This window comes from Manacus candei, unplaced genomic scaffold, assembly GCF_025592945.1.
Source record: "Manacus candei isolate 608988 ecotype Guabito, Panama unplaced genomic scaffold, ASM2559294v1 h1tg000028l, whole genome shotgun sequence".
Lineage (NCBI taxonomy): Eukaryota > Metazoa > Chordata > Aves > Passeriformes > Pipridae > Manacus > Manacus candei.
The window spans coordinates 37,697,575-37,724,234 of NW_026138076.1; the positions used below are offsets into that span (position 1 = coordinate 37,697,575).

General features: G+C 38.2%; 1 protein-coding gene across 1 annotated transcript in view; it reads right to left on the bottom strand.

Annotated features, from left to right (window-relative positions):
• Positions 1-26,660, bottom strand: part of MMRN1 (multimerin 1) — a 43,423-nt gene that overhangs the window by 5,911 nt on the left and 10,852 nt on the right. The window contains exons 2-6 of the mRNA XM_051789741.1: positions 22,092-22,211; positions 19,807-19,913; positions 14,341-14,439; positions 10,147-10,320; positions 3,646-5,625 (exon numbers count right to left, since the gene is read on the bottom strand). Coding sequence (XP_051645701.1) covers positions 3,646-5,625; positions 10,147-10,320; positions 14,341-14,439; positions 19,807-19,913; positions 22,092-22,211 — 2,480 coding nt within the window. The remainder of the gene's footprint in view (positions 1-3,645; positions 5,626-10,146; positions 10,321-14,340; positions 14,440-19,806; positions 19,914-22,091; positions 22,212-26,660) is intronic.

The following is a 26,660-nucleotide window of genomic DNA, read 5'->3' on the forward strand; positions in this document are numbered from 1 at the left end:
AAATGTTCTCATTTTGTCAATGATCAAAACCTGCAGGACAAAAGTTGTTCAATCATACCTCTGTAATTCCTTAAATTTAAACCATTAACATAACCCGAGGCTAAGATTAGGTTTAGCCATACCTAGACTCCTCTCTGAGAAGGGGTTTAGTAAGCAAGGGAGTCCTTTCTGTACCTTGAGACTCACTGGCAAGGCTTTGCTTTTTAACAAATTTGTCTAAGCCTTCCACTGCCACCTGTGACAGCAGGTTGATCATGGTAACCAGGGTTAGTCACAGTCTAGCAGAACTGAAAAGGCCTTGGATTTTGGCTTGAGCTGAAAGAGGGATCCCAGTCCCATGGGCAGGGTGAGCAGTCTAGGGGCTAGGTCAGGATGCTCAGGGCAGTTAAGGTGCTCTGGGCCCTGTCAGGAAATTCAGGTATAAGCTGTTTAGGGTGTTTCTGCTGCAAAGAAGCACAAAGGTTCACCCACAGTACTCTTGTGCAAAAAGCAAGGAGGAGAGGTGCCTCAACTGTGCCCTCTGGTTTTGTGTGGGGGCAGGTTGTCAAGACCCATCTGAGCTACTTGGACTCTGGCAAGTCTGTTTCTCTGTTAAGCAGAGGTGTTTAATACTTCCAGTGTGATGATTTTAGGATCATCAATTTAAAAACAAAGAACCAGTTTCATCAATCCATTAGTCTAAAGCCTAAATATGCAAAATTGAGGTGTAGGTCATCAAACTGAAATGGAATAACCATTACACTTGTGCAATTAAATTAATATGGAAAACATTTAAATAGGTTAATTTCACTGCAGGCTTGGATGATAAAGCAAAAATGGAAGCTTGCATTTCTGTTAAGAGTCAGAAATCCTGTGAAAACAAAATCAGAAATAAATACAAAGGAAATGGAGAAATGAAAGAAATTACCTCTCACAAAGATGCACTGTTTTAAATACATAAATATGTGAAACACAGCTTCACTCAGTTATTCATGTTGGTGGGAGGGTGGCATAATCTGAATAAAGCAAAACCCACACCAGGAGAGCACATGGACCTTTGGAAAGCACTGCAGCCTCTAGACTCCTTGGAAAACAGACACAGCACTAAATAACAACAGGAAAATGGAAACAGAGCTAAGTTCCCCTTACCCTATATCACACATTTTTGCAGTAGAACAGTATTTGCATTGGAAGGTAAGGCCAACCATAATCCATATGCAAGACTAATGAAGAGTCACTGAATATATATATTTTGTAAGGGCTGTCATATCCCCTATGTTAGATGTTGAAGCTCTCTTAAGACCACTACTTTTTATCCACCCTGGGTTGCCATTACAGTAAGCATCAGGTAAAGTGTTAGTGTTTTCACCCCTAACACATGTAGTGCAGCCTCTAGCTGACATAAACCTTTTCTTTAGTTCATTCCACAATATAGGAAGTCTGCAAAGGTATATGTCCCTGCATATGCAACGCAAACTCACGTTGTTTTGTCTTGATTTCAACTAACTGCCTAGGAAAGTGTTACCTCAGGGTCAAATCCTGAACACATTAAAGCCAATGAGAACCCAAATCTGTTAGAGTAGGATCAAATATTGATCATATTGGAATCAATGAGAATTGTCATTCACATCTTTCTAGCATTTTTTTTTCTTAATTGAAAAAGACAGTCTAAGATTAAATACTTCTTATAATTAGCCAATTATGCCTCAGGGTTTCTTTGACAAATTTTAGTAGAGATGGCACAAATCTCTGGGTGGTGTTCTGGAACTTGAGAGAAAAAGCTTTCCTGGAGAAGCAAAATCTACCCAGCCAGAAGATGGATACTTGTTAATTAGGATAATGGCCTTACTTCTTCTGCTTACAGAAATGTAACATATGACTTTGCTAGGCATTCAATATTATTGAGTACAAAAACTCATTATAGATGGAAAAGTCTGAATAAACATTGCTACGTAGAAACCTTGCGTAGAAATAAGGCTTCCTAACATCCGCAAGATCTGCACTTTCTGTAGGAGTGAGAATACGTACAATGTTATCAAGCAAGTTATTTGTTAAAATTCAGTATGAGATAAATAATAAATAGGAAAGACATTAATTCATTAATGTGGAGTGCAAGAGAGAGCAGGTGGCACCTTTCTGTGCTCCAGGCAGGTAGCACCAGTGATATTTTCCAACAAAGTAGTGATGTGGGAAAGATCAAAGATATCATATCTCGTTTTCTCTTAATTTTAACAAAGGTTTTGAATTTCCGTCCTATGCAGTGCCAGGAACAGACAAAACACAGAAATGACTGAGGAAGAACTGCCATTTTTAGTAGCAAAATATTCAAACTAATTTGTAGTAAGACCATGGCAAATCTTGATGCATTTTTAAGTGTGACTGCCTGCTGGAATAGCTGTACCCCCTCTCTAACTGAGAAGGTAATCAAGGACTGAAATCCTTTGGTGGGGATTGCTTTCAGCAGAAGCCAAGCTACTCGTGGGACTGGGGCTTTAAAAATGATCCTTTCCATTGATTGTTGAGAAACACTGTACCTAGGACAGGAGGAGACAAAGGAGCAAGGCGGGGAGAGGAAGGAAGAGAGAGGACAAAGAAGATTGTCCACAGCCTTAGCACATGAACAAAAGTGATAGCTCCTACTATTTCCACATCTGCATGCAATAGGGACCAAATACTGTTTTAGAAATATTCATAAGTTTAAGACTGCTTTACAGAAAAGGTTTAGGTCTGAATCTTCAGAACTACCTGGGCATGTCTCTGTCATTAAGGAATCTGTATCATCTTAACATGAATTAGAATCATATCAGGATTTCTAGTCACTTAGTCACTCTTCATTTTCTTTATTGTGCCAGAAACTATATTTCTATGAAGCATTATCTTGGGCTATTGATTTTCACTCAAGTATGATTCCAAAAGTCATAATTCAGAGTTTGTACTTTTGTGAATTCATTCATATGAATTCATTTCACATGATGACATTTGAATTTAAGCTCAGAAGCAAATCACACTCAAAGTTTCCATTTTAAGAATGGAAGCTCCTACTCAACTGAGCTGTTCTCCAGGTGGATTTGAGCCAAACATGCTTTATTGGCTGCACTCCTTCTTTTGCAAGAACACACTGTATAACTGTAACTGTAATTTCAATGAATTACTGAAGGAGTCGGCAAAAGCCTCATTACAGTCATTTGGTGTATTCGCTTGCTTCAGATTTTTGATAGTTTTCATCCCTGCTGACATCGCAAAGTACTGAAGCAACTCCATATTTCTCTCCCAGCTTGTATACACTTTTTTTTAACTGAAATTACTAATTGAGATGCAGACACAACATCTTTTTCTTTAGATTTTGTCTAAACTGTCAGTTACATTTCAAAGGTCAGGTTCTCAGCTGAGGGTGTGTGCATGCACATGTATCTTAAAATGATCAGATGTGAATTTAGGAATATTAAAATGGAGCTTCTAGATGCCTTAGTGCAGTCTCCTCATAAGAAAAACAAATTCCCTTGTAAGCAAGAGAATAGAGTAATCTCACGTTCCTCTGAAACACTCTTTCTGGCAGTCTTTAGACTTTTTCTTACCCTCAGTCGAGTTCTGCCACTCAGTTCATCACAATGGTTACATAAGCCTTTATTAAAACCCCCTGATTTTTAGGAGAGCAAAATGCTTTACCTGGATCTATAGTATTATCCGTGTTTCTTTGACTTCGGCTTGCCAGGCTCGTGGTGATGTTTGCTGCTATTTTTTTTGCTGGGGCTGGTTTCTTTATAACTGGCTTCATCTGCTTCTGGAATTTGGTGATATTGTTCACTGCATTTGCCACTGATATGTCAACATGCTGGGTTAAATTTGTCAAAATAGTTCCTGCTTTTACTTCAAGGACAGATTCAATGAGCTCTTTGAGGCCTCTCTGCAGCAGGGGTATATCTGGCTGAGCAGATTTAATTAGCACAGGGATACTCGCATTCACTCTCTGGATGCTGTTGTTGGTAACCTGACACAGCCCCCAGGCCTCATGAGCTGTCTTGTTCACTAGTGGGATGACGTTCGAGAAACGGATCGACTTGGCTTCCAGGGCCTTGATTCTGGAACTCAGTGTCTGAAGCTGAAGTAAGACCACTTGTTCTTTCTCTGTTGAGGCAGCACTGGTTCTTTTCAGCGAGACACAGTTGTTTGCCAGAAACTTGGAAATTTTTGACTCTACGTTCAGAAGGCGGACCTCATGGTCCTTTGACTCCTCCACAAAATCAAGTAGTTTTTCTTCTAGGCGGCTGATATCTTGTTGCTGATTTTCCACTTTTGATGCTGTATCATTTAAGATGTAGAGAAGTCTACTGAAATTGTGGAGGATACTTTTGTCAGACTCCTTGTATGGAAGATCAGAAAGAGATGGTGCTACTTGTGAAGTGAATTCATACTTCTCGTTATTGAGCAGTGTCTGGAGGGATTCATTCAATTGTTGGAACTCAGGAATGAAAGCCAGGATGCTGTCCAGTTTCTCAACTCTGCCACAGCAGATTTCAGTCTCATTTCTTAGAGCATGTAGCATATCTTTCAGGACATAGTTATCTTGAATAGAATCAACAGCACTGTTTATTACTATCATGGTCTTGTTTAAGCCATCCTCTATTTCCATGGAGCATTCATTAACACGACTCTCAAGCAGTTCCTGATAAGCATGAGACTCATTTTTAAGTACTTCCTGAGTTTTGGAAAGCTCCTTCATTGCAGAAGTCATTATGTCAATGACAGTAGTAAGGTTTTCAAGCTTCTCATTGATATCTTTAACTTGAATTTGTTGTTCATACTCTGCAGTCAGACTAAAAGGTACCCCTTGTTCAATCAAGGGTTGTAAGATCTCCATATCATAGCACAAATCATTAATTTGCTCATTCATTTTGTCCATCTTATTGTCCAGTGGTAGGAACAGGTCAGAGAGACTCTTGTTGAGGACAAGCATGTTCTCTTGGGTTGCTGCCAGCTGTGTTTGGAAATTTGTTCTGCTCTCTGACAACATGTCATCACAGACCCCCAGAACAGAGTCTCTCTGAATTTCCAGCGCAACACTGAGATTGCTGATCTTGCTGTCTTGGACTCTTAAATCATCATAGATCTCCAGCACCATCATGCCTTGTTTCTTTACTTTCTCATGCAGTGTGAACATGTACTCTGTAAGATTGTACTCCATGACTTTATCTGCTGAAGGGATGCTTTGTCTTGAGGACTGTTCAGCTGATAACAGTTGTTCATGAGCATCTCTTATTTCAGTAAGAGTCCTATTTAAAGATTCATAATAAATGGCACTTCTTGACTGTTGGTGCTCCAAGTTAATTTCCAATGACTTCTGCTTTTCTTGTAAAGCTTTCAAAGGCTTGTCACAAGCGAGGGCCATTTCTTCTTTCATCTGCACCATGTGACTCTTTAGCTCCAGAATGTCAAGTCTTGTTGGCCCACTGTCGTTCTCCTGAGCAAATTTTTGTTGGGTTTCATTCAGGTGCTTGACTAATTCTTTTGTATTTTCAAGCTCACCTGACAAACTAGACACAGTCTTGAAAATTTGAGCCATGCTCTCTTGCATTTCACCTTGAAATACTTTAAAGTGTTCTCTGACTATATCTTTGACTAATTCATTGATACTTCTGGATTTGAGACCTTTGGGGAAAAGGAGAAATATGGAAACAATCAAACCAATTGTGTTAGCCACATCTAAGTTTTTCCCCCAACGTGAGCAAACACAGTATTGTACAGAAGTAAAACACACACATCCCTGCCCCACAGAGCAAAATTTAAAGCTGAGAAATGTAGAGGATGTCTAATAGTGTTTGAGGATTCATCCCTGTTTCTACTGAAATCAACGGGAGTTTTGCTGTTATTTTGAAAAGGCAAATTCAGACTCTGCATGTGGTTTCAACTTTGATCTCCTACTTAAGTGGTTTCTGAGCACTGAAAAGAGATCTGTGTGCTTTTGTGGCTCTCTTATAAAATGATGTGTCTTTTCTCCACTAGAAAAGTAAAGGAAAAACCAACTGCTTTATCACCATTATGATCAAGAAGTGAAAGCAGAGACTAGGACCTTCCTACTGTATGTGCTAAGTGATCATATGAAACACTGTAGTGAGAAAGAACAAAAATACAAAGAATAGCCTTACTGAATAGCTTAAGTTAGTAACATGACAGCTGCTGCAAAATGCAGACATTTTAAAGGTAGAAACTTTTAGTCTTGCAGACTACAACTCCTTAAATATCTCATAGGAATACTGATTTTGAAAAGTACTAGGCAGAGGTGAATGTGTGGGAATTCTGCTCCTGTGAACAACATGAAAATATGTTTCCCATATAGCCTTAGATGGGTCAAGACAGTCATAAAAAAAAGAGTGCTGCATAATATATTGTAATTAATTAGAGCAGTAGTTCTACTTTGGTGTGAGATTAGGAGGATTTTTATTAAATTTTTCTCCAAAGGAAAACACTGAAACATTTTTACATGTTTTTCCTAAACCAAATGAACTACTACTACTACCCAAGTAGCCAGCTTGTGATATAATGCTTAAATCATTCAACATTGACAATGCCTCGATGACCATAGGTTCTCTGATTAAAACTGTATTGATAAAGGCAGAAATTCTCTGTTGCCTTCCCCTATATTCCTCTCAATTAGTTCTATAGCCTGGATTTTATTGATTTGTCTGTAGAACACCAAGGCATGTTCTAAAAACTTATTTGAAGGTACATTCTCATCAAGGGCAGTAAAAGGTCAGGAAATCAAACCCATGAAAAGCAATGCAATTCTGGGCTCCAAGGGTGCAAAAGGATTCCAAATGAAAATGGTTTTGTTCAGCAAGCTAGAGAGAAGCACAGTAGTTTTTCACATGTTCAGATGGTGGCTTTTTTCCAGGCAGGATATAGTATGCAGGTACACTAAGTTGGCTAGCCTGGGAAAGAGCCACTTCAGAAATATAACATGAAGTTTCATAAGCAACAAACTCAGCTACCATCAACAGCAATTTTACACAAAGCATAATAAACAACAGTGATAATACCGAGATTATCTTTATTACTTTTCTCTTTACTACCTGAAGAGCAAGTGAAAGACTAGACAGATGTATGTACATGAATACGCACATGTATGTGCACACTTACACATTCTCAGATATCTGAGAATAAAGATGTCCTGGCAGCTGAGAGGAAGAACCAAGATGTGAACGCAGAGTCAAATAACTACCATGTAGCAAAACCATTCTAAGTGATTATTTGTTCAGGTTACTTTACGATGCTGAAAAGTGTTCCGTGCTCTGAGACACAGCGGGCTGTGAAGAAAATTTTAATGGCTGTGGAAAGAATCAAGATTACTCTAAACCTTCTGCGAGGAATCAATTAAATTCCTTTGTCTCAGCAACAAATCTTGATAACAGACCATTCTGCTGAGAGAGGTGTTCCACAGGATCTATACCTTTTCTTTCTGTGACAGCCAAGAAGGTGCCAGCCACCCTCTCTCCTATTCCTACTCTGTTTAGCTGGATTGCAAGTGCATTATGGAGCTCAGCTCTGGTTTTCAGGGGTTCCCATTTCCAAGGGGGTGTAGAGCCTGATAAAACAGACAGCTTTGGGTTTCTCTCTCCACTGCTTGCTGGCCAGGACAACTAGGTAGCAAGTAAATAAGCACTACTCCAAAGCCCACCAGGGGCTGTGGGAGCACACTTCTCCACAGAAAGACCTGACCCAAACTTGTATTGTAGGTGACAATTGGGTATATTCTTGAGCTTGAGCTGAGAATATGTGCTGTGCACTCAGGGATGTAACTCAATTTCTCTGTTGCTCATTTTGAAATAGAAAGGTCCAAACTACCTATGAACATTAAAGACCTTTTGCACTTTTTATGAGATTATAAATTTCAATTTTAACTTCTTGGATGAAATCCAAAGGGTGTAATTACTTTGTGTCAACATATACTCCCTTTGCAGTTTCAATTATTTGAAGAATAATGTGCAAAATAAATGTATGTACACAGGAGACTGAATTAAGGTTATATATGCAGCTGTAAATGACATTTCTGACTTGGAAGTGATTAACACTCCATTGTTGAGTTCATTTTTAAAGGCATGTACATTTTAATAATGAAGAGGAAAGATGTCTATAAAATATGGAGTTGAAGGAGGAAGAAAACAATATTAAGAAGTAAGCAGAGTTTATTAAATTAAAGGGAGAATACCAAATTATTTTCCCTAAGTAAAAAGTGCAAACAGCCTCCTGAGTACTGAAAGCAATTTTTAAAATGCACAACAGGTTTAACAAATCAAATTAGAGAAGCTTATCAGTTATTCCAGTGAGTGTTGCCCCCTATTAACAAGTGACAGGTTTGTGTCCCCAAAGTCCCTTTACAGATGAAACTAAGAATTAAAGACTTTTTAAACTGTACTGAATTGCTTGGTCACAGAATCAGACCTCACTCCTAACAAACCCTTATACAAAGCTGGGCAGAACTTGGAATTTCTGCGATAATTAAAAAAGCTGATGAGCTTCTAAGTGTAATTTTTAGCAAGTCTGATGTGCCTATACTGCACCTCTGTACCAAGTTACAGGACAGCATGGAAACTCTTTCCAGGTCCTGCTACTTTAGGATGCTCTTTATGCATTTGGAGTACAACTGACTGACGTTTTCTGGACAGAAACCACAGTTGCCCTTTGTCACTACATATAAAAGCCAACAAAAACATTAACCTTGTTCTTTCTCCCCTCCTTCCCTCATTCCTGCTGTTTACCTATGTACAAGCCAAGTATAACCTGTATTAGAATGCCCATTATTAGAGTCAAGAAATGTAGTTGATAGCATCATTTTCATTAGAGCTACTTGGTTAGGAGATAGATTGAGAAGATAAATCAAAAAAGGGCCATCAACTGGAGATTTTGTCTAAACAGGTGTAATATAAAGCATTGCACATAACAATAATAAAGGTTTGAAACACATTTAAAGAGAAGTGTGAAATAATGAGTTTTTTTTTGGACAGCACATTTTAATTAAGACTTAGACCCTGAAATATAGATAGGGAATGGAGAAGCAGGAGCGCAGGTTGCAGCAAGTCACCTGTTAGACTAGTGTGAAAAAGACAGATAGAATGAGTGGAATATGAAAAAGAATGAGGAGAAAGCAGAAGGGAAATGGAAAATATTCAAAGACAAATTAAATGTATACCCAAAGGTCAAGAATGCCATCTAGCAATATGTGGAGGGGTGAAAGCAGGTCATTGATCAAGAGATGGAATAAACTTGCATACAAGGGAGCCATCTAGCATGTGGCAGGAGCAACTCAGGAGACAGAGGACTGCAAACACAAGAAATAGGGTCCAACTTGGTAAATCTGAAGGATATACAGAAGCACTTATTGTTCATGAAGTTTTATCTCAACGTAAGGAGTTCCAGATTCTCTGTTCTATTTTTAATCAGTAGAAAAATCCTCTGGATTCTACAGTGTAAAATACAGTTTAGGGAAAATTCCTGAAAAACGAGAAAAATACTGCACATCAAGGAAATTAAAGTTTCAGTCTGAATCTGCTTGTTAAGCACCATTTGTACTTGGGTAACAAACAGGTCTTGCTGCAGGATTCACAAAAAATGGATGCATAATTCTACTGGTGAGGATCTGTCCAAGCTCCTGATCTCTAACTGTGTCTTTCTCATATACGGAACACGAGTACAGATGTTTATCAAAGGTAGCCTAATATGGTCAGTGAATTATTCAGCATGATGTTTGCCATGTTATTAATACAACCACCACAGAATTCCTTATATATTTCCCCTGCATATGTGAATTATGTATTAAGGCATATTAGTTAGACTTGGTAGCAAGGCAAATACTACAACCTTTATCTGCTGTCAGATAAACAAAAACAGAGATAAGAATATTTGCAGAAGTTCTATGTAACTGAAAATGCCTTGATAATGGCTTAACATGTAGACGATGTAGTACCCAAGAATACAAATTTTTTGTCACTATGAAAGACACTATAAAAAATGGTGAAATAAAAAAATCCCTCTGTTATGAAATGAAATTAAAAATGAGTTCTCCCCATAAATGTTGAGCAATAGAACAGGACAATCCATGAAGGCTTTTAGCCTTTTTTTTTTTTTTTTTGGTTCCTTGCAGGGTGAGTGATTACATTAATTTATTTTTCTTACCTTTTAGAAAAGACTGGAAGTCTCTGCCCTTATCTTCATTGATTTTGCCTTCCAGAGAAGAAAGCATCTTGCTCACATCATTCATTGCAGCCGCAATGCTGTCAACCTTCTTCTGTAGAAAAGTCAGTTTCATCTCTTGACTGCTAATCTTCTCGTTCATTTTTTGTGTAAGTGCTTGGTCAGAGAACAAAATTAGAAGAAAAAAAAAAACTGTTAAACCACTGTGGGGTGAAAAAAAAAAGGAAGAGTAATTGGCTTAAAAGACATTAGTTGAAAGTGGGGTGAAAAGTTTCTGAATTTTTAGTCTTCAGTGAATCATCTTGATTTTTGTCATGTATCACGTATTAGTGAGGTTCAGCAGCACAGCAGTAATTAATTGCTGAAGCATCCGTATCCATTATAAAGTATTTATAATTCTACAAGTGTATTTTGAATGGTTAGCATATTTTAATCAACATAATGCCATTCTTTCTCCCCCTAGCATCCTACAGGGTATTCAGTTATCCCTCATTTAGTCTATCTCCTTTAACACAATCACAGAAGCATTCATTTTTACTTACTATTTATAACATAACTTCATGAATTTGCAAGGCTTGTGTCTGAAGGAATACATCATCTTTTCATTGTTCAGGTCAAAATAAAGACTTGTTTAACACAGCAGCAAGGCAGAAAAACAGCTAAAACATAAAGGACTTTGGAATAATCATTAGTCTGTCATTAAGAATAGATGTTCAACCTATGAAGTCAAGTTTATTTTAAAATCTGCTCAAATTGTTCCTGACACTCTTAGTCTATTCAGAAAAAAAAGGCCTAAATGGATGCTTTTAAGGCAGTGAAGAAAACCTTGATCTTGAAATAAGGACTCCACATGACTTCAGCCAGCCATCTGAGTTTCACAGATGACAGTAATCAAACTTAGTCTGGGATTTTCAGAGGATGCTGATAAAATTAAATTCTCGAATCCCTGTAAGCAAAGCTAGAAAATCTCGTCAGCTCCTTCAACAATTCAGCCTAAATGGGCTACATTAGACACGTGATGTTAGACACATGATTCTGGCCATGCTATGACTTAGTAAACTGCTATGCAAGAGATTCTTTAGCAGTACATACTAATATTTATTAGTGTAAATTTACAGTACTGCTATTGATCCTTTGTCACTTTTCATTATGGCACCAGTGTCTATTCCCATGGCACTAAACAGTTATAATCAGAAATCCTGTCTAAGCACAGGGGTCTAAAGACTCCAAAAAAAACCCAAGCAAGTCATATGTAAAAGGGCATCTTCTTCTGATGACTTTCACTCTTCAAAATTCTAGTATGTAAAAAATAAATGTGGCTTATCTAACTTGATAGCATTTGGGAAAATCCAGAAAATGCACCCAGTCAGCACAGATGAAGCATGTCAATACCCTTAAGAATGCTCTCCTGCAGAGGTATATTGGTAGTAAAAATCATAATTGGTAGAGCCTGGTGAATAAGGCTAGCTTTTTTAGGTTAGGATGTTTGCATCTCCAGCTGTCTTCTCTGCCCAAGGTGCTATTTACACAGATACTGAAGTGTGTTTATAACTCAAACATCTAGTTTAGACTCTGGCAATTCTCTCCAATAGCCCTGCAGAGACAGGCCATTGATAGATCTTTGTCTGAAAATTCTTCATGGTCATACTGTTTTGTGACAGACAAACAGATCTGGATACTTCTGCTCCTGGTTGAATTGTTACTATCAAAAAGGGATTTGAATTCATTACTGGCTCATGCACAGCCACCCAAACTGACACCTAACCTGCAGAGTGTAATGCTTTATTCAGTTTGGTTTCTATCAGTTCTGACTGAGGGAAGCAGAGAAGCTACATAGATGAAGCTGAAAGTGAGGGTTTATGCTGGAAAGTGGCATGGCTGCATAGTGGGAGCTGGAAACAGAATCTGGCTTGTAGATTCATGGCAGCTTCTGATGGAATGACAGATCAGGGCAGTCAGTCCTGACCCCACCTCATGTTTGCAGTGTTGGCACCCAGAAGAGGTATCTCTCTCCTTCTAGACTTACCCACTTTGATTTGAAAAAAATAGCGAAAATGTAATTAACGTGGAGCTCAGATTCCAATTTCAGATTTATTTTTCAGAGCATAATTCCTACTAAAAGAAGTGGCACGTTCCAGTGCTCACTTCTTTATGTGTCCTGTCTGCTTTACTAAACAACATCCTCCTCCCTCCACCACTGAGAAACTTGGTTGCTAACACAATATCATCAATGGGCAACAGACTCCTAACTCCCATTTGAAATACTTTTCTACATTTTCATGCCAGATTCACTCTTTCCCTCTCTTTTTCTGTCTCTCAATCATGATTTAAAGTAAAAACATATATGACATAAGCACATACATGCATATAGTCTCCATAAAACCCTGCGGTGATCTCAATTCTGACATCCTGTTCTCCCAGCATGCATGAATATCCCAGCCCAGAACAGTATATTGACAACTGCAAAACATAGATCTGAGAACATAAGTTGCCTTATTTATTTGATTCTTTAAAATGTTTTCGGATATAGGCCAACTGTGTGAGTGACAATAACACTAGAGTGTGTAACAGCTGATGATTATGCAGAAAGCCAGTGTAGACATCCATAACCAAAGCATCAACAGATCCAAAAGAAAGGGAGGTAGTAAGAAAGTTCAAGGAACATGCATCCTTTACACCATATTTCACATGTTGTCCATCTTTTGGCTCCTCACCGTGTAAACTACAAGCTTATTTGACAGTAAGTAGAGAATGCTGCCAAATAACTTGCATATAATTTGCCACACAAAATTTACCTGACAAATGCAGTTTCACTCACTGCTGGGGAGTATATTGCAAGCAGAGGATGATTTTTTTCAAATTACTTCCTTATTCAAATATGTTTCACATATTTCTTTAGTTGTTAATTAAACAAGACATGCTGATTGTTGGCAGTTCTGAGTACACAGGCTTTCTAAATAATTCTGCCCTACCAACATATCTACACCCTCAAAGGCATATACAACTTCAGATGGTACAGCCTGGAGTATAGTACAGTGTGCCAACTACTTCAACACCTCTAAATCATGGATACCTTTTCATGTTTCTTTATAGTGAACAATTAGTATTTGAAATAATGGTTAATTGGAATGATCTGATAAACCATGATTGTTTCTGCTCCCAGTCTAGCGAGTGCACAAACATGCCTGGCATGAATAAAATTCTGTTCCCATGAATATTTATGCAGACAACTATGAAATTAATTTTATGAAATATTTGTGCTGGTAAACTTTAAATCATACAGATGGTAATGAAAAATAAATACAACAGGAAGTGAGGACACCCAGCATTCCTAGAGACCAAGAAGTGGAGAAGCTTTTCACACCACAGTCATCTAACATAACTTCTCAATGTACATCACTATCTGAATAAAAGCATTATTGTTATTAACCAGCTCTTACAATGCTAGATGGTCTGTACGTACCCCTGCAAGACAACACTGACATTATGTTCCAAAAACTTACAGTCTAGATAGGTTAAAGTAAATGCAAAAATGAGCAAATGAATAGTGCAATCAGAAATAGTCTCAAGCATCTGTGGTATAAAACTATCCCTGTGTTCCTTAGCTATTTGATAATCCTAGACAGAGTAGCTTAAAATGCGCCTAAGCTGCCCTTGTTAAAGCTTGAAGTGTCATTGTACTCATTTTGAATAAAGCATCAACTTTTGTAAGAAAATACATAACAATAATCACACATTCAGATAATCAATTAACACCATTACACTTTCTTTTATGACCAGTGCTGGTCTCTACTACCCCTAGATTTAGTTTTGGGGTTTCTTTGTTTTGGTATTTTTTGTTTATTTTTTAAATTTCCCCCCCCCCCCAACTGATAATTAATCTATTTTACTCAGTAACACAATAGTTTAAATATTTCTATGGAGCATACTTTCCTGGTTTTAATTTAGTCACAAGACACTCTATAAATGCTAAGCTGCTGGTACCCTTAAATTCAGTTTCTTCTGCCCATCTGTATCAGATGAGCATACCACTGAACCATGACTGCTAGAAATTCTGAAGGTTCATTCCGGTCCCTTCAGCAGATAGGGATTTTCCTCAAATTGTTTTTGCAGTGATCTTAGTGAGTCACACGGTCAGTGACTGGGCTAGAGGCAATAGTAATGGTAACAACTGACCTGGCCCACTGGGGTCCTGAGGAGCTCCTGGTGTCCTCTCAATGACAGTTCTGCTGCTTTCAGCCTGGTTGCTATGTATAACTGATTGTTGTTCTTGAGCTAAGAGAGGTAGAAAGATGAAAGGAGGTGAGTGAACCACAGAACATGACAATTTGGATGATTCCACAACATTTTTTTCTCTCTCTCTTCTATACCAACTTTACCAAAGCCTACTTCATCTACAGTGACTCTTTACCTGCTTAGTGCATCTGTAATATAGTGTGGGACACTGTTGATGAAGACATTGACTGGCTTTATAAATGGCTTGTCAAGATTGGCAAAGGTTGGTGTTAATATTAAAATACCAAAACTTCCTTTACAATGAACAGAATTTTTAAATGCTCAGGGCTAAAAATTCTAGAGGAATATATTAGAACAATATAAAACAACAATACAAAGACAATATAGAGATTGTCAGCTGTAAAATTAATTAGGGCTTTTTATAGCTACAAATCAGGTTTGCTGAAACTAATTTTGGGCCTGTTTTATTGTTGTTTTTTTTGGGTTTTTTTTAACAGATTACACAGATCTTCGACTATGGAAATGTTACCACTTAAGGCAATGGTGATATTACATCATTGCAGAACCTAAAAAATACAAGCCATTTCAAAACATAATCAAATTCCAAGTTCCAACAAATATCATCTGAGATTTGTGACTGGTACACACGTAAAAAATCTTCACAAAGGTGATAATTTTATAAATATTTTCTTTGGTGATGGCAAATGGGACTATCTGTGCTTATTTTATATTTCAGCCTAAAAGATCCCAAAATCATTTGTAAAAAGCTGTACTGACATTATTATTATTTCAGTATCACAGCTGGGGAAACTGAGGTCCAGAAAAGTGAAATGCCTTCATTCACAAATGATAGCTGACAGAATAACTGGGAACCAAACCGAGGTTTCCACCTTCCTGACATACTTCTCTAGCCATTAGGCTTGGTGGTGTTGTTTTCATTTCATTATTTTTTAAAAAAATGAAATATGTACAAAGTAGGTCATAAGTTTGCTAGTGTAAATTCATACCAATTTTTATATGCTTGCTCAGTTCATGAAACATTTTTAAGTGGATGTTGTTCCAGAAGAAGCATGTCTAAGGAATGCCCCTTATGTGGCACTAATGTGATTTCCAGTCTTTAGTACATTACAAGCAGAATAACTTGGGCATGGTGACATTATTTTACAGTTCAAATATTAAAATCTAGTTTAGCCATAATGTGAGTTTCCAGGGAAACAGAATAAAATGCTGAATTGAGAAATTCCATGTTTCATCCGTCTCTAAATAGTATATTTCAAGATAAAAAGATTTAAGGGTGATATAAGATGTTTTATGTTGTACATTAAGGGGGTTGTAAAAATTAAGATAGGAACTCAGAGGAAATTATCATACGGACTGAGAGTTTCATAGAATCTATTGAGATTGGCTGATAAGAAATACAAAATCCTCATATAGTTATAATTTAAAACAGCTTCTGCTATCTTCCTGTGGCATGGTTATTGACTGCTAAATACTTGCATTCAGGCCAACTCATTACACAGGATTTATCAGGTGGGGATGTGGTGATATAATCTATGACAAGGGAGTCAGTTACTTGCCTGTGATAAAGACCAGCTGATTGATGTCCTTTTATTCTTTCATTTACCAGCCTTTCTGTTGCTTTAAATGCATTCACTGACACTGTTAGTGCTACAGACACCACATTTTTTTATACTATCAATCTTATCTTTCATCCTCCCTAATAAATCAACTGCCCCACTCACAACTCCACATTCTAGAATACTCAAACCGTTACAGTTTTGTTCAGTTTTAGAGTTCCAAGGATATATATTTATCCCTGTGAGCTTGTTTTACTAATACTTTGAACTGTTCAGATAACTTAATTGCTGTAAAACCCAGGATTCAGTATTTCTGTTGGGGCAAACCAGTAATGGAGCAAGCCAATAGTGCACTACGCTGCCCCTGACAGCAGCAAGGACTGCAGCCAGAGATGCACACACACATGAGCCTCACCCAGAGACAGTATCACACATTGTACACCTTTTAAATTTCATCACTGTATAGGAAAGGTACTCCTCAGGCACCATTAGAAATTCAGGCTTTTCATTTGTGAAACCAATTCAGAAGAGTCACTGGCAATATAGCTTCTCCTACATCATTCTTCCAGCGTGGCTCAGGCCTTTTCCAACAGAACAATTCCAAGACATCATATGGCAATTACATCTACATGTTCCTTGGTCCCACAGCTCAGATTTCCCATCTTAGATATTAGATAATGGAAGATATGATGGGAGCACCAGACCGAAAATCTAATACGCATACTCTTTAGGGTAAAAATAGGCATCAAATGACTCACATTTGAGATCTTTTAAGAATTAAATATGCTATGCTCAGTTTAAGCTAAAAAAAATAAAATATTAGACTGCTAGACCCACCTTATAGGTGCCATTTACGATAACAAAGCAACCCAAACAAACCAAATAAAGCAGCAATATAAAACCCTGAGCAATGAATTCTTCCAGTTATATCAGAAATATTAGGTAATGCATATTGAAAGGCAACATTAGGGGCCTGTCATTCAATATATTGGCCTAGATATATAATTTATTGTCCCATGTATTTTTAAACACAGTGTGCAAAACCATTTCAGGGAATATTAAAAATATGGAAATTGAACCTTTTTCTTGCAACATATTTTTGACGAAGCAGGAGTGGCTGAAGGGGAATCCCTTTCGGGGGTTCGGTAGTTTCCTCCCATTCTCTATGTTTCAAGATGAATTGCTACCTTTTGTGTGTGCAGTTCAACCTAAGCAGAGGACGGCTCTCACTCCCGTGCGGAACATTGCACAGCCATCTGCTGGAGAAAGGACATCACTGCCACGCCAGGGAATTCGGTGCTGACAAAGGCTTTGGCAGAGCCGGCCGCTGCTCTAAACTAAGGCCGGGGCAAATGGAAGGAGATTGGTACACATTCGGTCACCTCAGCCTCACTCCACAGCAGAGCCGAATTCAAACACAGAATGATCTACATTTGAAGATGCATCTTCCAGTTCTTAAAATCTTTTGTGACACATAACATAGTGTTTAGAGGCCATATGTGCATGAGGGAACTGAGGTTTCTTCTCCTCAGACATTACTATACGCACAAAGTTAGTTAAAATAAAGCTTTTTTTAGTAAAAGTGACAGGTCATGAACTTTGCAGCACAGAACTTACATGTCCTTTTGTTTTAACAGTTTTGCTCCCAGTTAAGCATTTGATATTCCCAAATCAAAATAATGATGCTTTAGTTGTTGAATTGTCCATATTGTGATGTTTCATGAGACTTATAAGAAATCATGTCTACATTTTTCCATTAAAAAGTTTCTCATAAAATTGCATTGTCCATGCTGGACTAGAATCCATGTCTTATCTAATTTGGCCATGTGTTGCCACAGGGGAGGTAAGGTTACAAACAGTGATCTGAATACATCTCTTCCATTTCACTCACTACTGCATTACCTTGAGAAGCATCTGTAACCAAGCAGTTGCAACGGGGCTACCAAATAACTTTTTCAGATGTCTAATAACTATCAGATGGTGACAAGTGTTTCCTCCTGCCTAAACTATCAGACTGAAATAGTTACATATGATTTCACTCTGTCTGAGATAGAAGCTAAACCAGAAGGCATTTTAAATTAGCATTTGCTACAAGCAACCCACATCACACTAACAGTGCCTTCCCAGGATCTAAAACATATTGTCAGAACACCCCAGTTCCCCTGGCACAGGAATCCTTCAGTATCATTTCTGTTGTTGAACAACAGAGAGGCCAAGTGGAAGGCTCAGTGACGCTGGAGAGCCCCACTCAGAGCTTACAGTGCCTCTCCCCCGCCGGAGTGCCTGAAGACAAGGCTATTGGGCTCCCAACTGTTCAAGTTCATTAGCTGACGTCCCTTCATGGGAATTGAATAATACAGGCAGGGCTTGTGCTGGTGGTCTGCTCCTCATGGGAGGCAGGATTCCAGAAGCAGGGAAGAAAAGCTTTTCTGACATAACACCTTTCATCCCAATCTCTTTAAGCACTTCTACAAGCATTAATTAATTAAATATCCCAGTGCCCCTGTGAGATAAGTGTCATCTCAATTTTCTAGATGGGTAAACTTGGTTATGCAGATTATAAGTGGCTTCTCCAGGTTATTCAGCAAGCCAAAAGAGGTTTGAAAATAGAACCCAGGAGATGTAATTTCAAGCCTGCTCCTGTAACACTTCACAGAATTTTCCTTTATTCTTAGTTTTACACAAATTGACACTACAAATTGAGTTATATATCTTTTCTTCCTGGTCAATGTTTCCCTGTTGTTTTGATGCCATTTCAATTTTATCAACTCCAACCTCCTCCCTCAATGTTACGCTTTACATTTTTTTAATCTATTTTTGCTCATGTTTGCATTTTTCTGAAAAGAAACCTTTAAAACCTCTGATCCATGCTCACTGGACAGCCTTGATGACTGAGCGTGTCCTGTGTTAATATCTGACTCCACACTCTGCTGCACAGAGGAGAATTCTGTGCCTGCTGAGGTCCTGGCTCTTCAGTATTGAAATTTCCCTCCTGGATGTGAATAACAGTGATTTTTCTTCATTCTCCTACGTTAATTTTTAATCATAGCCTCTACTTTACCACTGCTGATTGAATTCCCTATCACATCTAATGGCCTTTCTTGTAATATTCATTCATTTAAAACATGTATGCTGATGCCATATTTAATTTTTCAAGGGCTGCTTGCTTAAGGCCAGCACCACAGAAATAGCTATTATATAGATGTAAAACTGCAGTATGATGCCACATGTTTGATCATGAGGGCAGAGGTAAAAGACTGTTCTGTCTAAAAGGGCACAATTAAACAGGGACCATGTGTAATACCTAGTAAAATTCAGTCACTGTTGAAATGAACAACAAAAGTCCTACGCAATTCAGAGGGGGAAAAAATCGATACATTATTTTATCACATATAAAATATATTCATAGGGCCTGAAACCGAAAGCCAAAAGAGTAACAGTGCTGTAGATGAATTTTACAGCGAGCATTCAATAGATGACCTGAATTTAATATCCCCAGCACTGCAATGCTCAATAACTAAAAGGTCAAAAAAAGAGGCACACTGAATATGAACTCCATATTTTAGCAAAATGAAATAAGGCTGAAGATTTTATGAGCTTTACTTAGAGTGGAAGAGAGGAAAGGACATTCTGTTTAGCTTCTCTGGAAATTCATGTGCAGGGAAGAGTCAACATCCCAAAGTATTTTAGTTTACTGGGCATTTTTTCTGGTTTTAAATTAATGGGAAGGACTGTATTGGTTTTCAGCACAGCCATTTGCTCACAAACCAAACTGCATTGTTTTCTTTTGCTGAAGTGAATAGTCTCAAACCTTAACAACTCTACTTACCTTTGGGTTGGCAGTTTTGCCCACTGTACCCAGGACAGCACTTCCACTCCAGCGATGTTACTATTTTATGTTTGATCCTGTAGGCTTGGTGTGTTGTTGTCTGGGACCTGAAAAACAAGAAAAATTTAAATCTGTTTTAGGTGACCAAACAGGAGTTGTGGGATACCTGTATAACCACATGACATTATCTCACTTGTAAAATCTATCCTTTCATTACCTGCTTGGAAGTTAACTAGGGTTTGGTGTTTCAATAGCAATCACAGCTTTAATATCGCAGCCTTCTGTTCATCTGCATGAATTTTAAAGGAACCTGACGTCTATTTAGTGCTGTCAGATTTTTTTCCCAGATTATCTTATTCAGGAGTCAAATACTGCAAACTGTCATGGAAGATATTACAATTAATTTCTACTAAACTGAACAAAGTGAGCAAAAAAAATACCATTGTCATATACCACTTTCTTTGAAATTGGTGAAAAAATGCATTCACAATAAATTTATACCACACCAGCTCACATTTAGTGTACACTGGAAGCCTTCCATTCTGATTATTTTAAACAGGATTATACAAACATTAATCCAATAAAGTGTGAAAATTTCCACTCTGGATATCAAGGAAAGGAGGGCATGGATATGTAATTGTGATGCCTCAATTATTCCTGTTACAGTGTGCAACTGCAAAGGCAGCAGCAATTTTGTTTCTGTATTTCAACACATTCTGCGTGTCCTGGCTACCCCATCACTTCCAGCTTTCTTAACTTCACAGAGAAATCAGTTTAGAATTAACAGGCTTCAGTAGGGCATACAGAATAAACTACAGCAAGACTCCTTGCCCTATTAATATGCTAAATCCAAAGGTTGAATAAAAATAATATCATAGAGTACTACTGGTTGCTAAATGCTAACATGAAGAACACCTAAAATTTCAGAAAATACAATGATAAAATGGTTACTGAATTGTTTTGGACACAAAATCTCTGTCTAAATTGTTCCAGAAGAAGAGACAAATTTGAAGGGTGTCAGACAAAAAATACCCTCCCAATGAATTATAAAAATGCCACCTTGTTTTACACTCCAGCTAATCTTATCACCCCTTCATAAGGGATGTAATATTATATATATTAAAATTCTCATAGCAGCTGTCAGGAGCTTTGCATGTGTTCCCAACCAGCTTTGCCTCTACGAAATGGCTTTTTCAGCAGCAAGAACTTAATAAAGATTAAGGTGGTCAGAAATCAAGACAGTTCTCAGTTATTTTGCTTTATGGATGGTCTTATTTTATGATAAAACCACCTTATTCCGCATTAGCATAATCCATTTCTAAAACCACTCACAAAAATGAAGTGTCCATGAAAGGAGTTAATCAGAAATAGCTATTTCAAAAATAACTCTCCACGTACACAAATCTCAAAAATATATACAGTAAAGATTTATTTACTGGAGCAGCACAAGAAGCAGATGTGAATTATCTAGATTTAATTAGGGGAAAATACAAAACAAACCAAAACATTAAACTGGCAACATTTCAATCACAGGGTCCACTCCAGAGTTTTGCAATATAATCAACCATATTTCTGAGTCACAAATCCTAAGGAACCTCTATTCCCTGTTTCACCTCAAACCTTTAAGCATGCTTTGCCATACCAGCTAGAGAAAAATTTCCAGAACAGTCAAACTGACTTGTAAGAGATTTTTGAAATTTTTCAAGGGGAAAAGACATTGCAATCTCTGTTTTGTTGGTGCTGTTTCAGTTTGCTATTTTCCAGATTCATGTATCAAAACCCAATTTCATTTATGACTGAAATGTAACATTTGGAGAATATAATGAGGCACCCAGACCACAAATATGAATACGTTTGACAGAGTTATTATTTATGAGTTGCATCCAGGCCAATTACTTGCCTAGTTTCACGGCCTGACCAGTGAATAAAGCAATAAAGTGCCAGAAATAAGCACTCAGCAGAGAGATAATAACAAAAATACTTGCGCCTCTCAGGGGAAGCCTTTTGCTCTAACAGAGCACAGACTTGGAAAACTGCACAAAAAGGATTTTGTACTTTTGCACCTTTCATTTACTTGAAGACTTTGAACTGATCAGAGGGCCAGAATGAAGGCATGCATAATCATGATCGCTCATACTTGCTATAGAGTTGTGCGAAGATAAGACCTGGAAACATGCTAATCTACTCCCTCTTGTTTTAAATTTAATTTCTAAACTCATAATTGTATTAATTAAGCATGATAATTAAAGAACTTGCAAGTACTCTTTCTTCCTAGCTCTACATACCTCTGAGCACATGATCCAATATGCCAAGTGCAAGGCTTCGCTCTGCCTGATGAGAAGGTTTCCAGGTTGTCCACTACCACTGTAGGCAGGAGTCTGGTATGGACATAAGCACACCAATTTCTGTAAGAAACAGAAGGTAAATATGATTAAAACTACAAATAATATTTTCTACAATGTGATGATATATTTAAATGGGAAAGTTAAACCCGTAATTTAGAAAGAGGAGTAAGTTATGAAAAAAAGTTTGTTTCTCTCAGACTGCCAATGTTGTCTTGACAATTACTTAGTCTTTGTGCTTCAGCAAAGAAAACAGATAATAATGTCTCCGTCTCTACATACATTTATATTGCAAATCTAATTTTTTCTTTGCAAATGTTTGTGGAGCTCCAAGTACAAAGAAGCTCTTCTAGACAGCAGTAATATCAGGTCTTAAAATACATCTACATTTCAGACTAGAGAAACTGTTTATCCAGAGTTACCAAAGGATTGTTTGGTAAGGTTTTAAGTCACCCATAGCTTTCACTTTATGGACAGACGTTTCTATTGTTTCTTCCTTTCCCCAGCAGTACTCTGAGTTCATGTAGGCTGTGTTTTAGAGGGTACTGCGGGGTCAAAGCCACACACAGAAGAAACATGTCATAGCTCCACACTTGCCTGTGCCACTGGATGCCCATCCAGAGAAGGAAGTAACATAAAAAATGATCAAGCTCTAGGTCACTGCAGCAGAGGCTGGAGCCGGTGAGCCCACAGGATTGTCAGGCTTTTTAAAAAGGTTTCTAAGGATGTTGCAAGAAAATGCAAACTGTTAAATCCTATTTTGAAAGTAGGCTCTTGGTAGAAGCTACAGTAGAGAACAGAATTAAGTAGAAATTATAAATTGAGTAATGACTCAGGACAGATTTTAACAGGGAAAGTATGTCAAAGAAATCTATTGGCATTCTTTGACTCAGAAGTGGGTAGACAAAGGTGTGATTGTTAGAGGCTTTTGGCAAGGTCGCTCACCAGATGTATTAGAGGGCAGTGAGGGAGGCAATCTGTAACATAGTAAGAAGATAAATCTTGCTATAGATAAATAAAGCATTAAATCAGAGAGATTAATGACTAGCTAGCTTTCTCAAGAAACGGTTTATCAGCAGAATCCCACATGAACCTGCAATAGGCAGTATAGTCATTAATTAGGGGGTAAGTAAGTTAATAGGGTGATTATAGAGTTATGCAGAACTATACAAATTCATTTTGTGTAGTAAACATAAAGCTGATCTTGAAGAATTGCAGAAATCACATGTTACTGAATTTCCAACTAAGTAGGTGTCAGAAATGGGCCTTGTAGTGCAGACTCAGTCACAAATAAAGACAGCCTTATACAGACATACTACTACCTAAATTAGCTCTCATCAGAATAAAAAAAAAGTAATCTTAGAGTCATTGTGATTAGCTCTTTGAATAGGCCAATTTATGTGTTCAAAGCCAGGCTGGATGGAGCTCTGAGCAATCTTGTCTAGTGGAAGGTGTCCCTGCCCATGGCAGGGGAGTTGGAACTAGATAATTATTAAGGTTTCTTCCAAACAAAACTATTCCATGATTCTATGATCCTGAAGAAAACATTATTGCATTTCTGCTGTTGGAACAAATGTCTATTTGGCCTAGTACAGATTTTTTCTTTCATCTCTAACTTAGTACAGCCTTTCTCAGGATCATGCATTATTCCCTTAATATCATATTTGATTTTTCATTTGGCAAGTTAGTGACAGGACATTGTTTCAGTTGTAGGGCTGGTGGAGCTGTAAATACTTAATACAAAATATTTGCATACAAGAGCTTAGAGTTCGTCTTCCTGGGTCATGTTTTGCTGCTAACATTTGCTTCCAGTTGTAGTAGTTTTGTTAGTGTTTCATAATTCAGTAAGAAAATATATATTTACCCTTGAAATCACTCTCTTGATATGGGCTCCTTGCAGCAAAAATTAAAACACAATTAAGACCAGATTAGTTCCATTTACTTAAGTCGCATTACTACAGATTTAGACTGCCTCAAACATGAACAACACTACAAAACACAAAATAGTATCTGTATCTATCCCTAAGTGATTGCTTTTGTCTACTGAGATCTTACCAGTGAATGCACATTAAGCTCAGTAGTCCTATATTTGGAAAATGGTTCCTGAGAAAACAACAGGATAAGCTAGAAAGCAGGATGCTAAGTAAGGCCAGCAGGCTGAACCTCACAATATCTCTGCTGTCAGTATTGCAGCTCTCTCTTCCACAACACATATTGTTTAATTGATGAATAATGTGTTTCATATAAAACAGGCTTTTATTAAGTGCCTTTGATCTGATTTTTTCACTCACTCTACTTCCTTGAGAGTTTTCATTAAGATAATATTTCTTTTTAATTGGGTATAAAAAGGCTGTGCTTTTTTTTGTTCTGCCTCCTCTAGTTATAACCTTTTGTCTGCATGTATTAATTAGAGACTCCACGAAGAAATATTTGCTAAAAGGTAAACGCAGCTATCAAGCATAATCATAATCATTAGATACTCTCCTCACTTCCTCTGTAGAAGCCAGGAGTAACTGTATGCAAGTTTCAGACACATAAAATTGTGAGGATCAAAAGGAGATGTAAGTTTTCTGAGTTTTGCAGAGGAATAATGAAGTTACCCATACCGCCCCTCTGGATGGGGCATGTGGGTCCTTTACAGTCTCCTGTATCACATAGAGACTAGCAGTAGTAACTAAATAATAATGATATTTGTAGTAAACATCGCCAACAGTAAGCCAAAGAGAAGCATTGTAGCTGCATCCCTCCCAGAACACCTCTGGACAGGAGGACAGGCACCCCCTCTTGCCTAACCTTCCTCTGCCAGGAAGACATCTCTTCCATGGGGCTTCCTCACTGAGCACAAGGGAGGAGCAAGAGGAGGGAGTCTCCCTAACAGAAGGGGAAGGGGCAACCCCACAATTCAGGCACTGACCTCACCACAGCACCAGAGACCAGCAGGCAGCAGTGGGGTGACAAGAACAGCTCAATTAGCAGCCCACCAGGCAGAGATCAGGTAACAAGTCAGGTCCAAGAGGACAAGCACCTTAATAAGGAGAATATGCTCAAACCTGAGCTGAAGTAGAGCCCTGGCCCATGAGTGTGGAGGCTACAGGTAAAGTTGCTTAGGATCATCAAGGCTTGTTTATCTTGCCCAGGGCAGTACCACTGAGCTTCTTTCTCAGTACAGGCATGAAATCTCTTCCCTTTCATGCTGTAGTGAGGGTTCTGCATATTCATATTCAAGATTAAAAACTGTAGTTTCTTTCTCTGAAGTGTAGCAGAGAGATTAAAAAAAAAAATCTCTAAGCATATGAATGGGATAGTAAATATTTCTTAACAGATGCAGAAAGTGATTCCAGGCTGGACTGACAGCGATCTATTCAGGAGGAGCTCTGACTAAGAATGGGGATTTGCTTATGATTTAAACTCGATATAGAGAATGCAAACATCTAAATTCCAAATAATTCTCAGCAATTAACTGATGGCATATGAAGTCTGATCAGAAGACATCTGAAGCAATAATACCACCTCAAGCAGTTATGCAGTAACACCTGGAATACTGTGTTCAGTTCTGGGCCCCTCAGTTCAGGAAGGATATTGAGGTGCTGGAGCAGGTCCAGAGAGGAGCAACAAGGCTGGCGAAGGGACTCGAGCACAAGTCCTGTGAGGAGCAGCTGAGGGAGCTGGGGTTGTTCAGCCTGGAGAAGAGGAGGCTCAGGGGAGACCTCATCACTCTCTACAACTACCTGAAAGGAGATCATAGCCAGGAGGGCTTGGTCTCTTCTCCCAGGTAACCATCATTAGGACAAGAGGGCATGGTCTTAAGCTCTGCCAGGGGAGGTTTAGGTTGGATATTAGGAAGAAATTCTTTACAGAGAGCGTAATCAGACATTGGAATGGGCTGCCCAGGGAAGTATTGGATTCTCCACCCTGGAGGTTTTTAAGATGAGACTGGATGTGGTACTCAGTGCCATGGTCTAATAACCACGGCGGTAGTGGATCAAGGGTTGGACTTGATGATCTCAGAAGTCCTTTCCAACCAAGCTGATTCTATGATTCTATGATCTGCTTTACTGTAGTACATTTTCTGTCTGGGAAGCAAGGAGCTAACGCCTTGGGCAGCTGGGTGCTAAGCTTCCCACCTCTACAAATTAGGAACCCAAATATAGGAGTCAGATTTTAAAATCTGGGCTTCAAGCAAGGGGTGAGGTTAGGACTTGAGCTTGTGGTTTCCTAGTCTGCACTTTACCTTTGCATGCAGATTCTACAGCTCACCAGAGAAAGGGATTAAGTAGAAGACAAGGTTGTCAGCAACAACCTTTTCTGCAATGCACATGGTTGGGGTATGGCTTTAATAATGGAAAGCCATTTTACACCTTAAGCAAATGTAGTCAATGAAAACAGGCATAAAAAAATTGTAAAAGACACGAAAGCCCCAGAATACACAGTCCACTTAAAAATAGAAATAAACAAACACTACCCCCTAGAAAAACCCCTTTTTAAAGTGTAAATCCCCTAATTATTATTAAT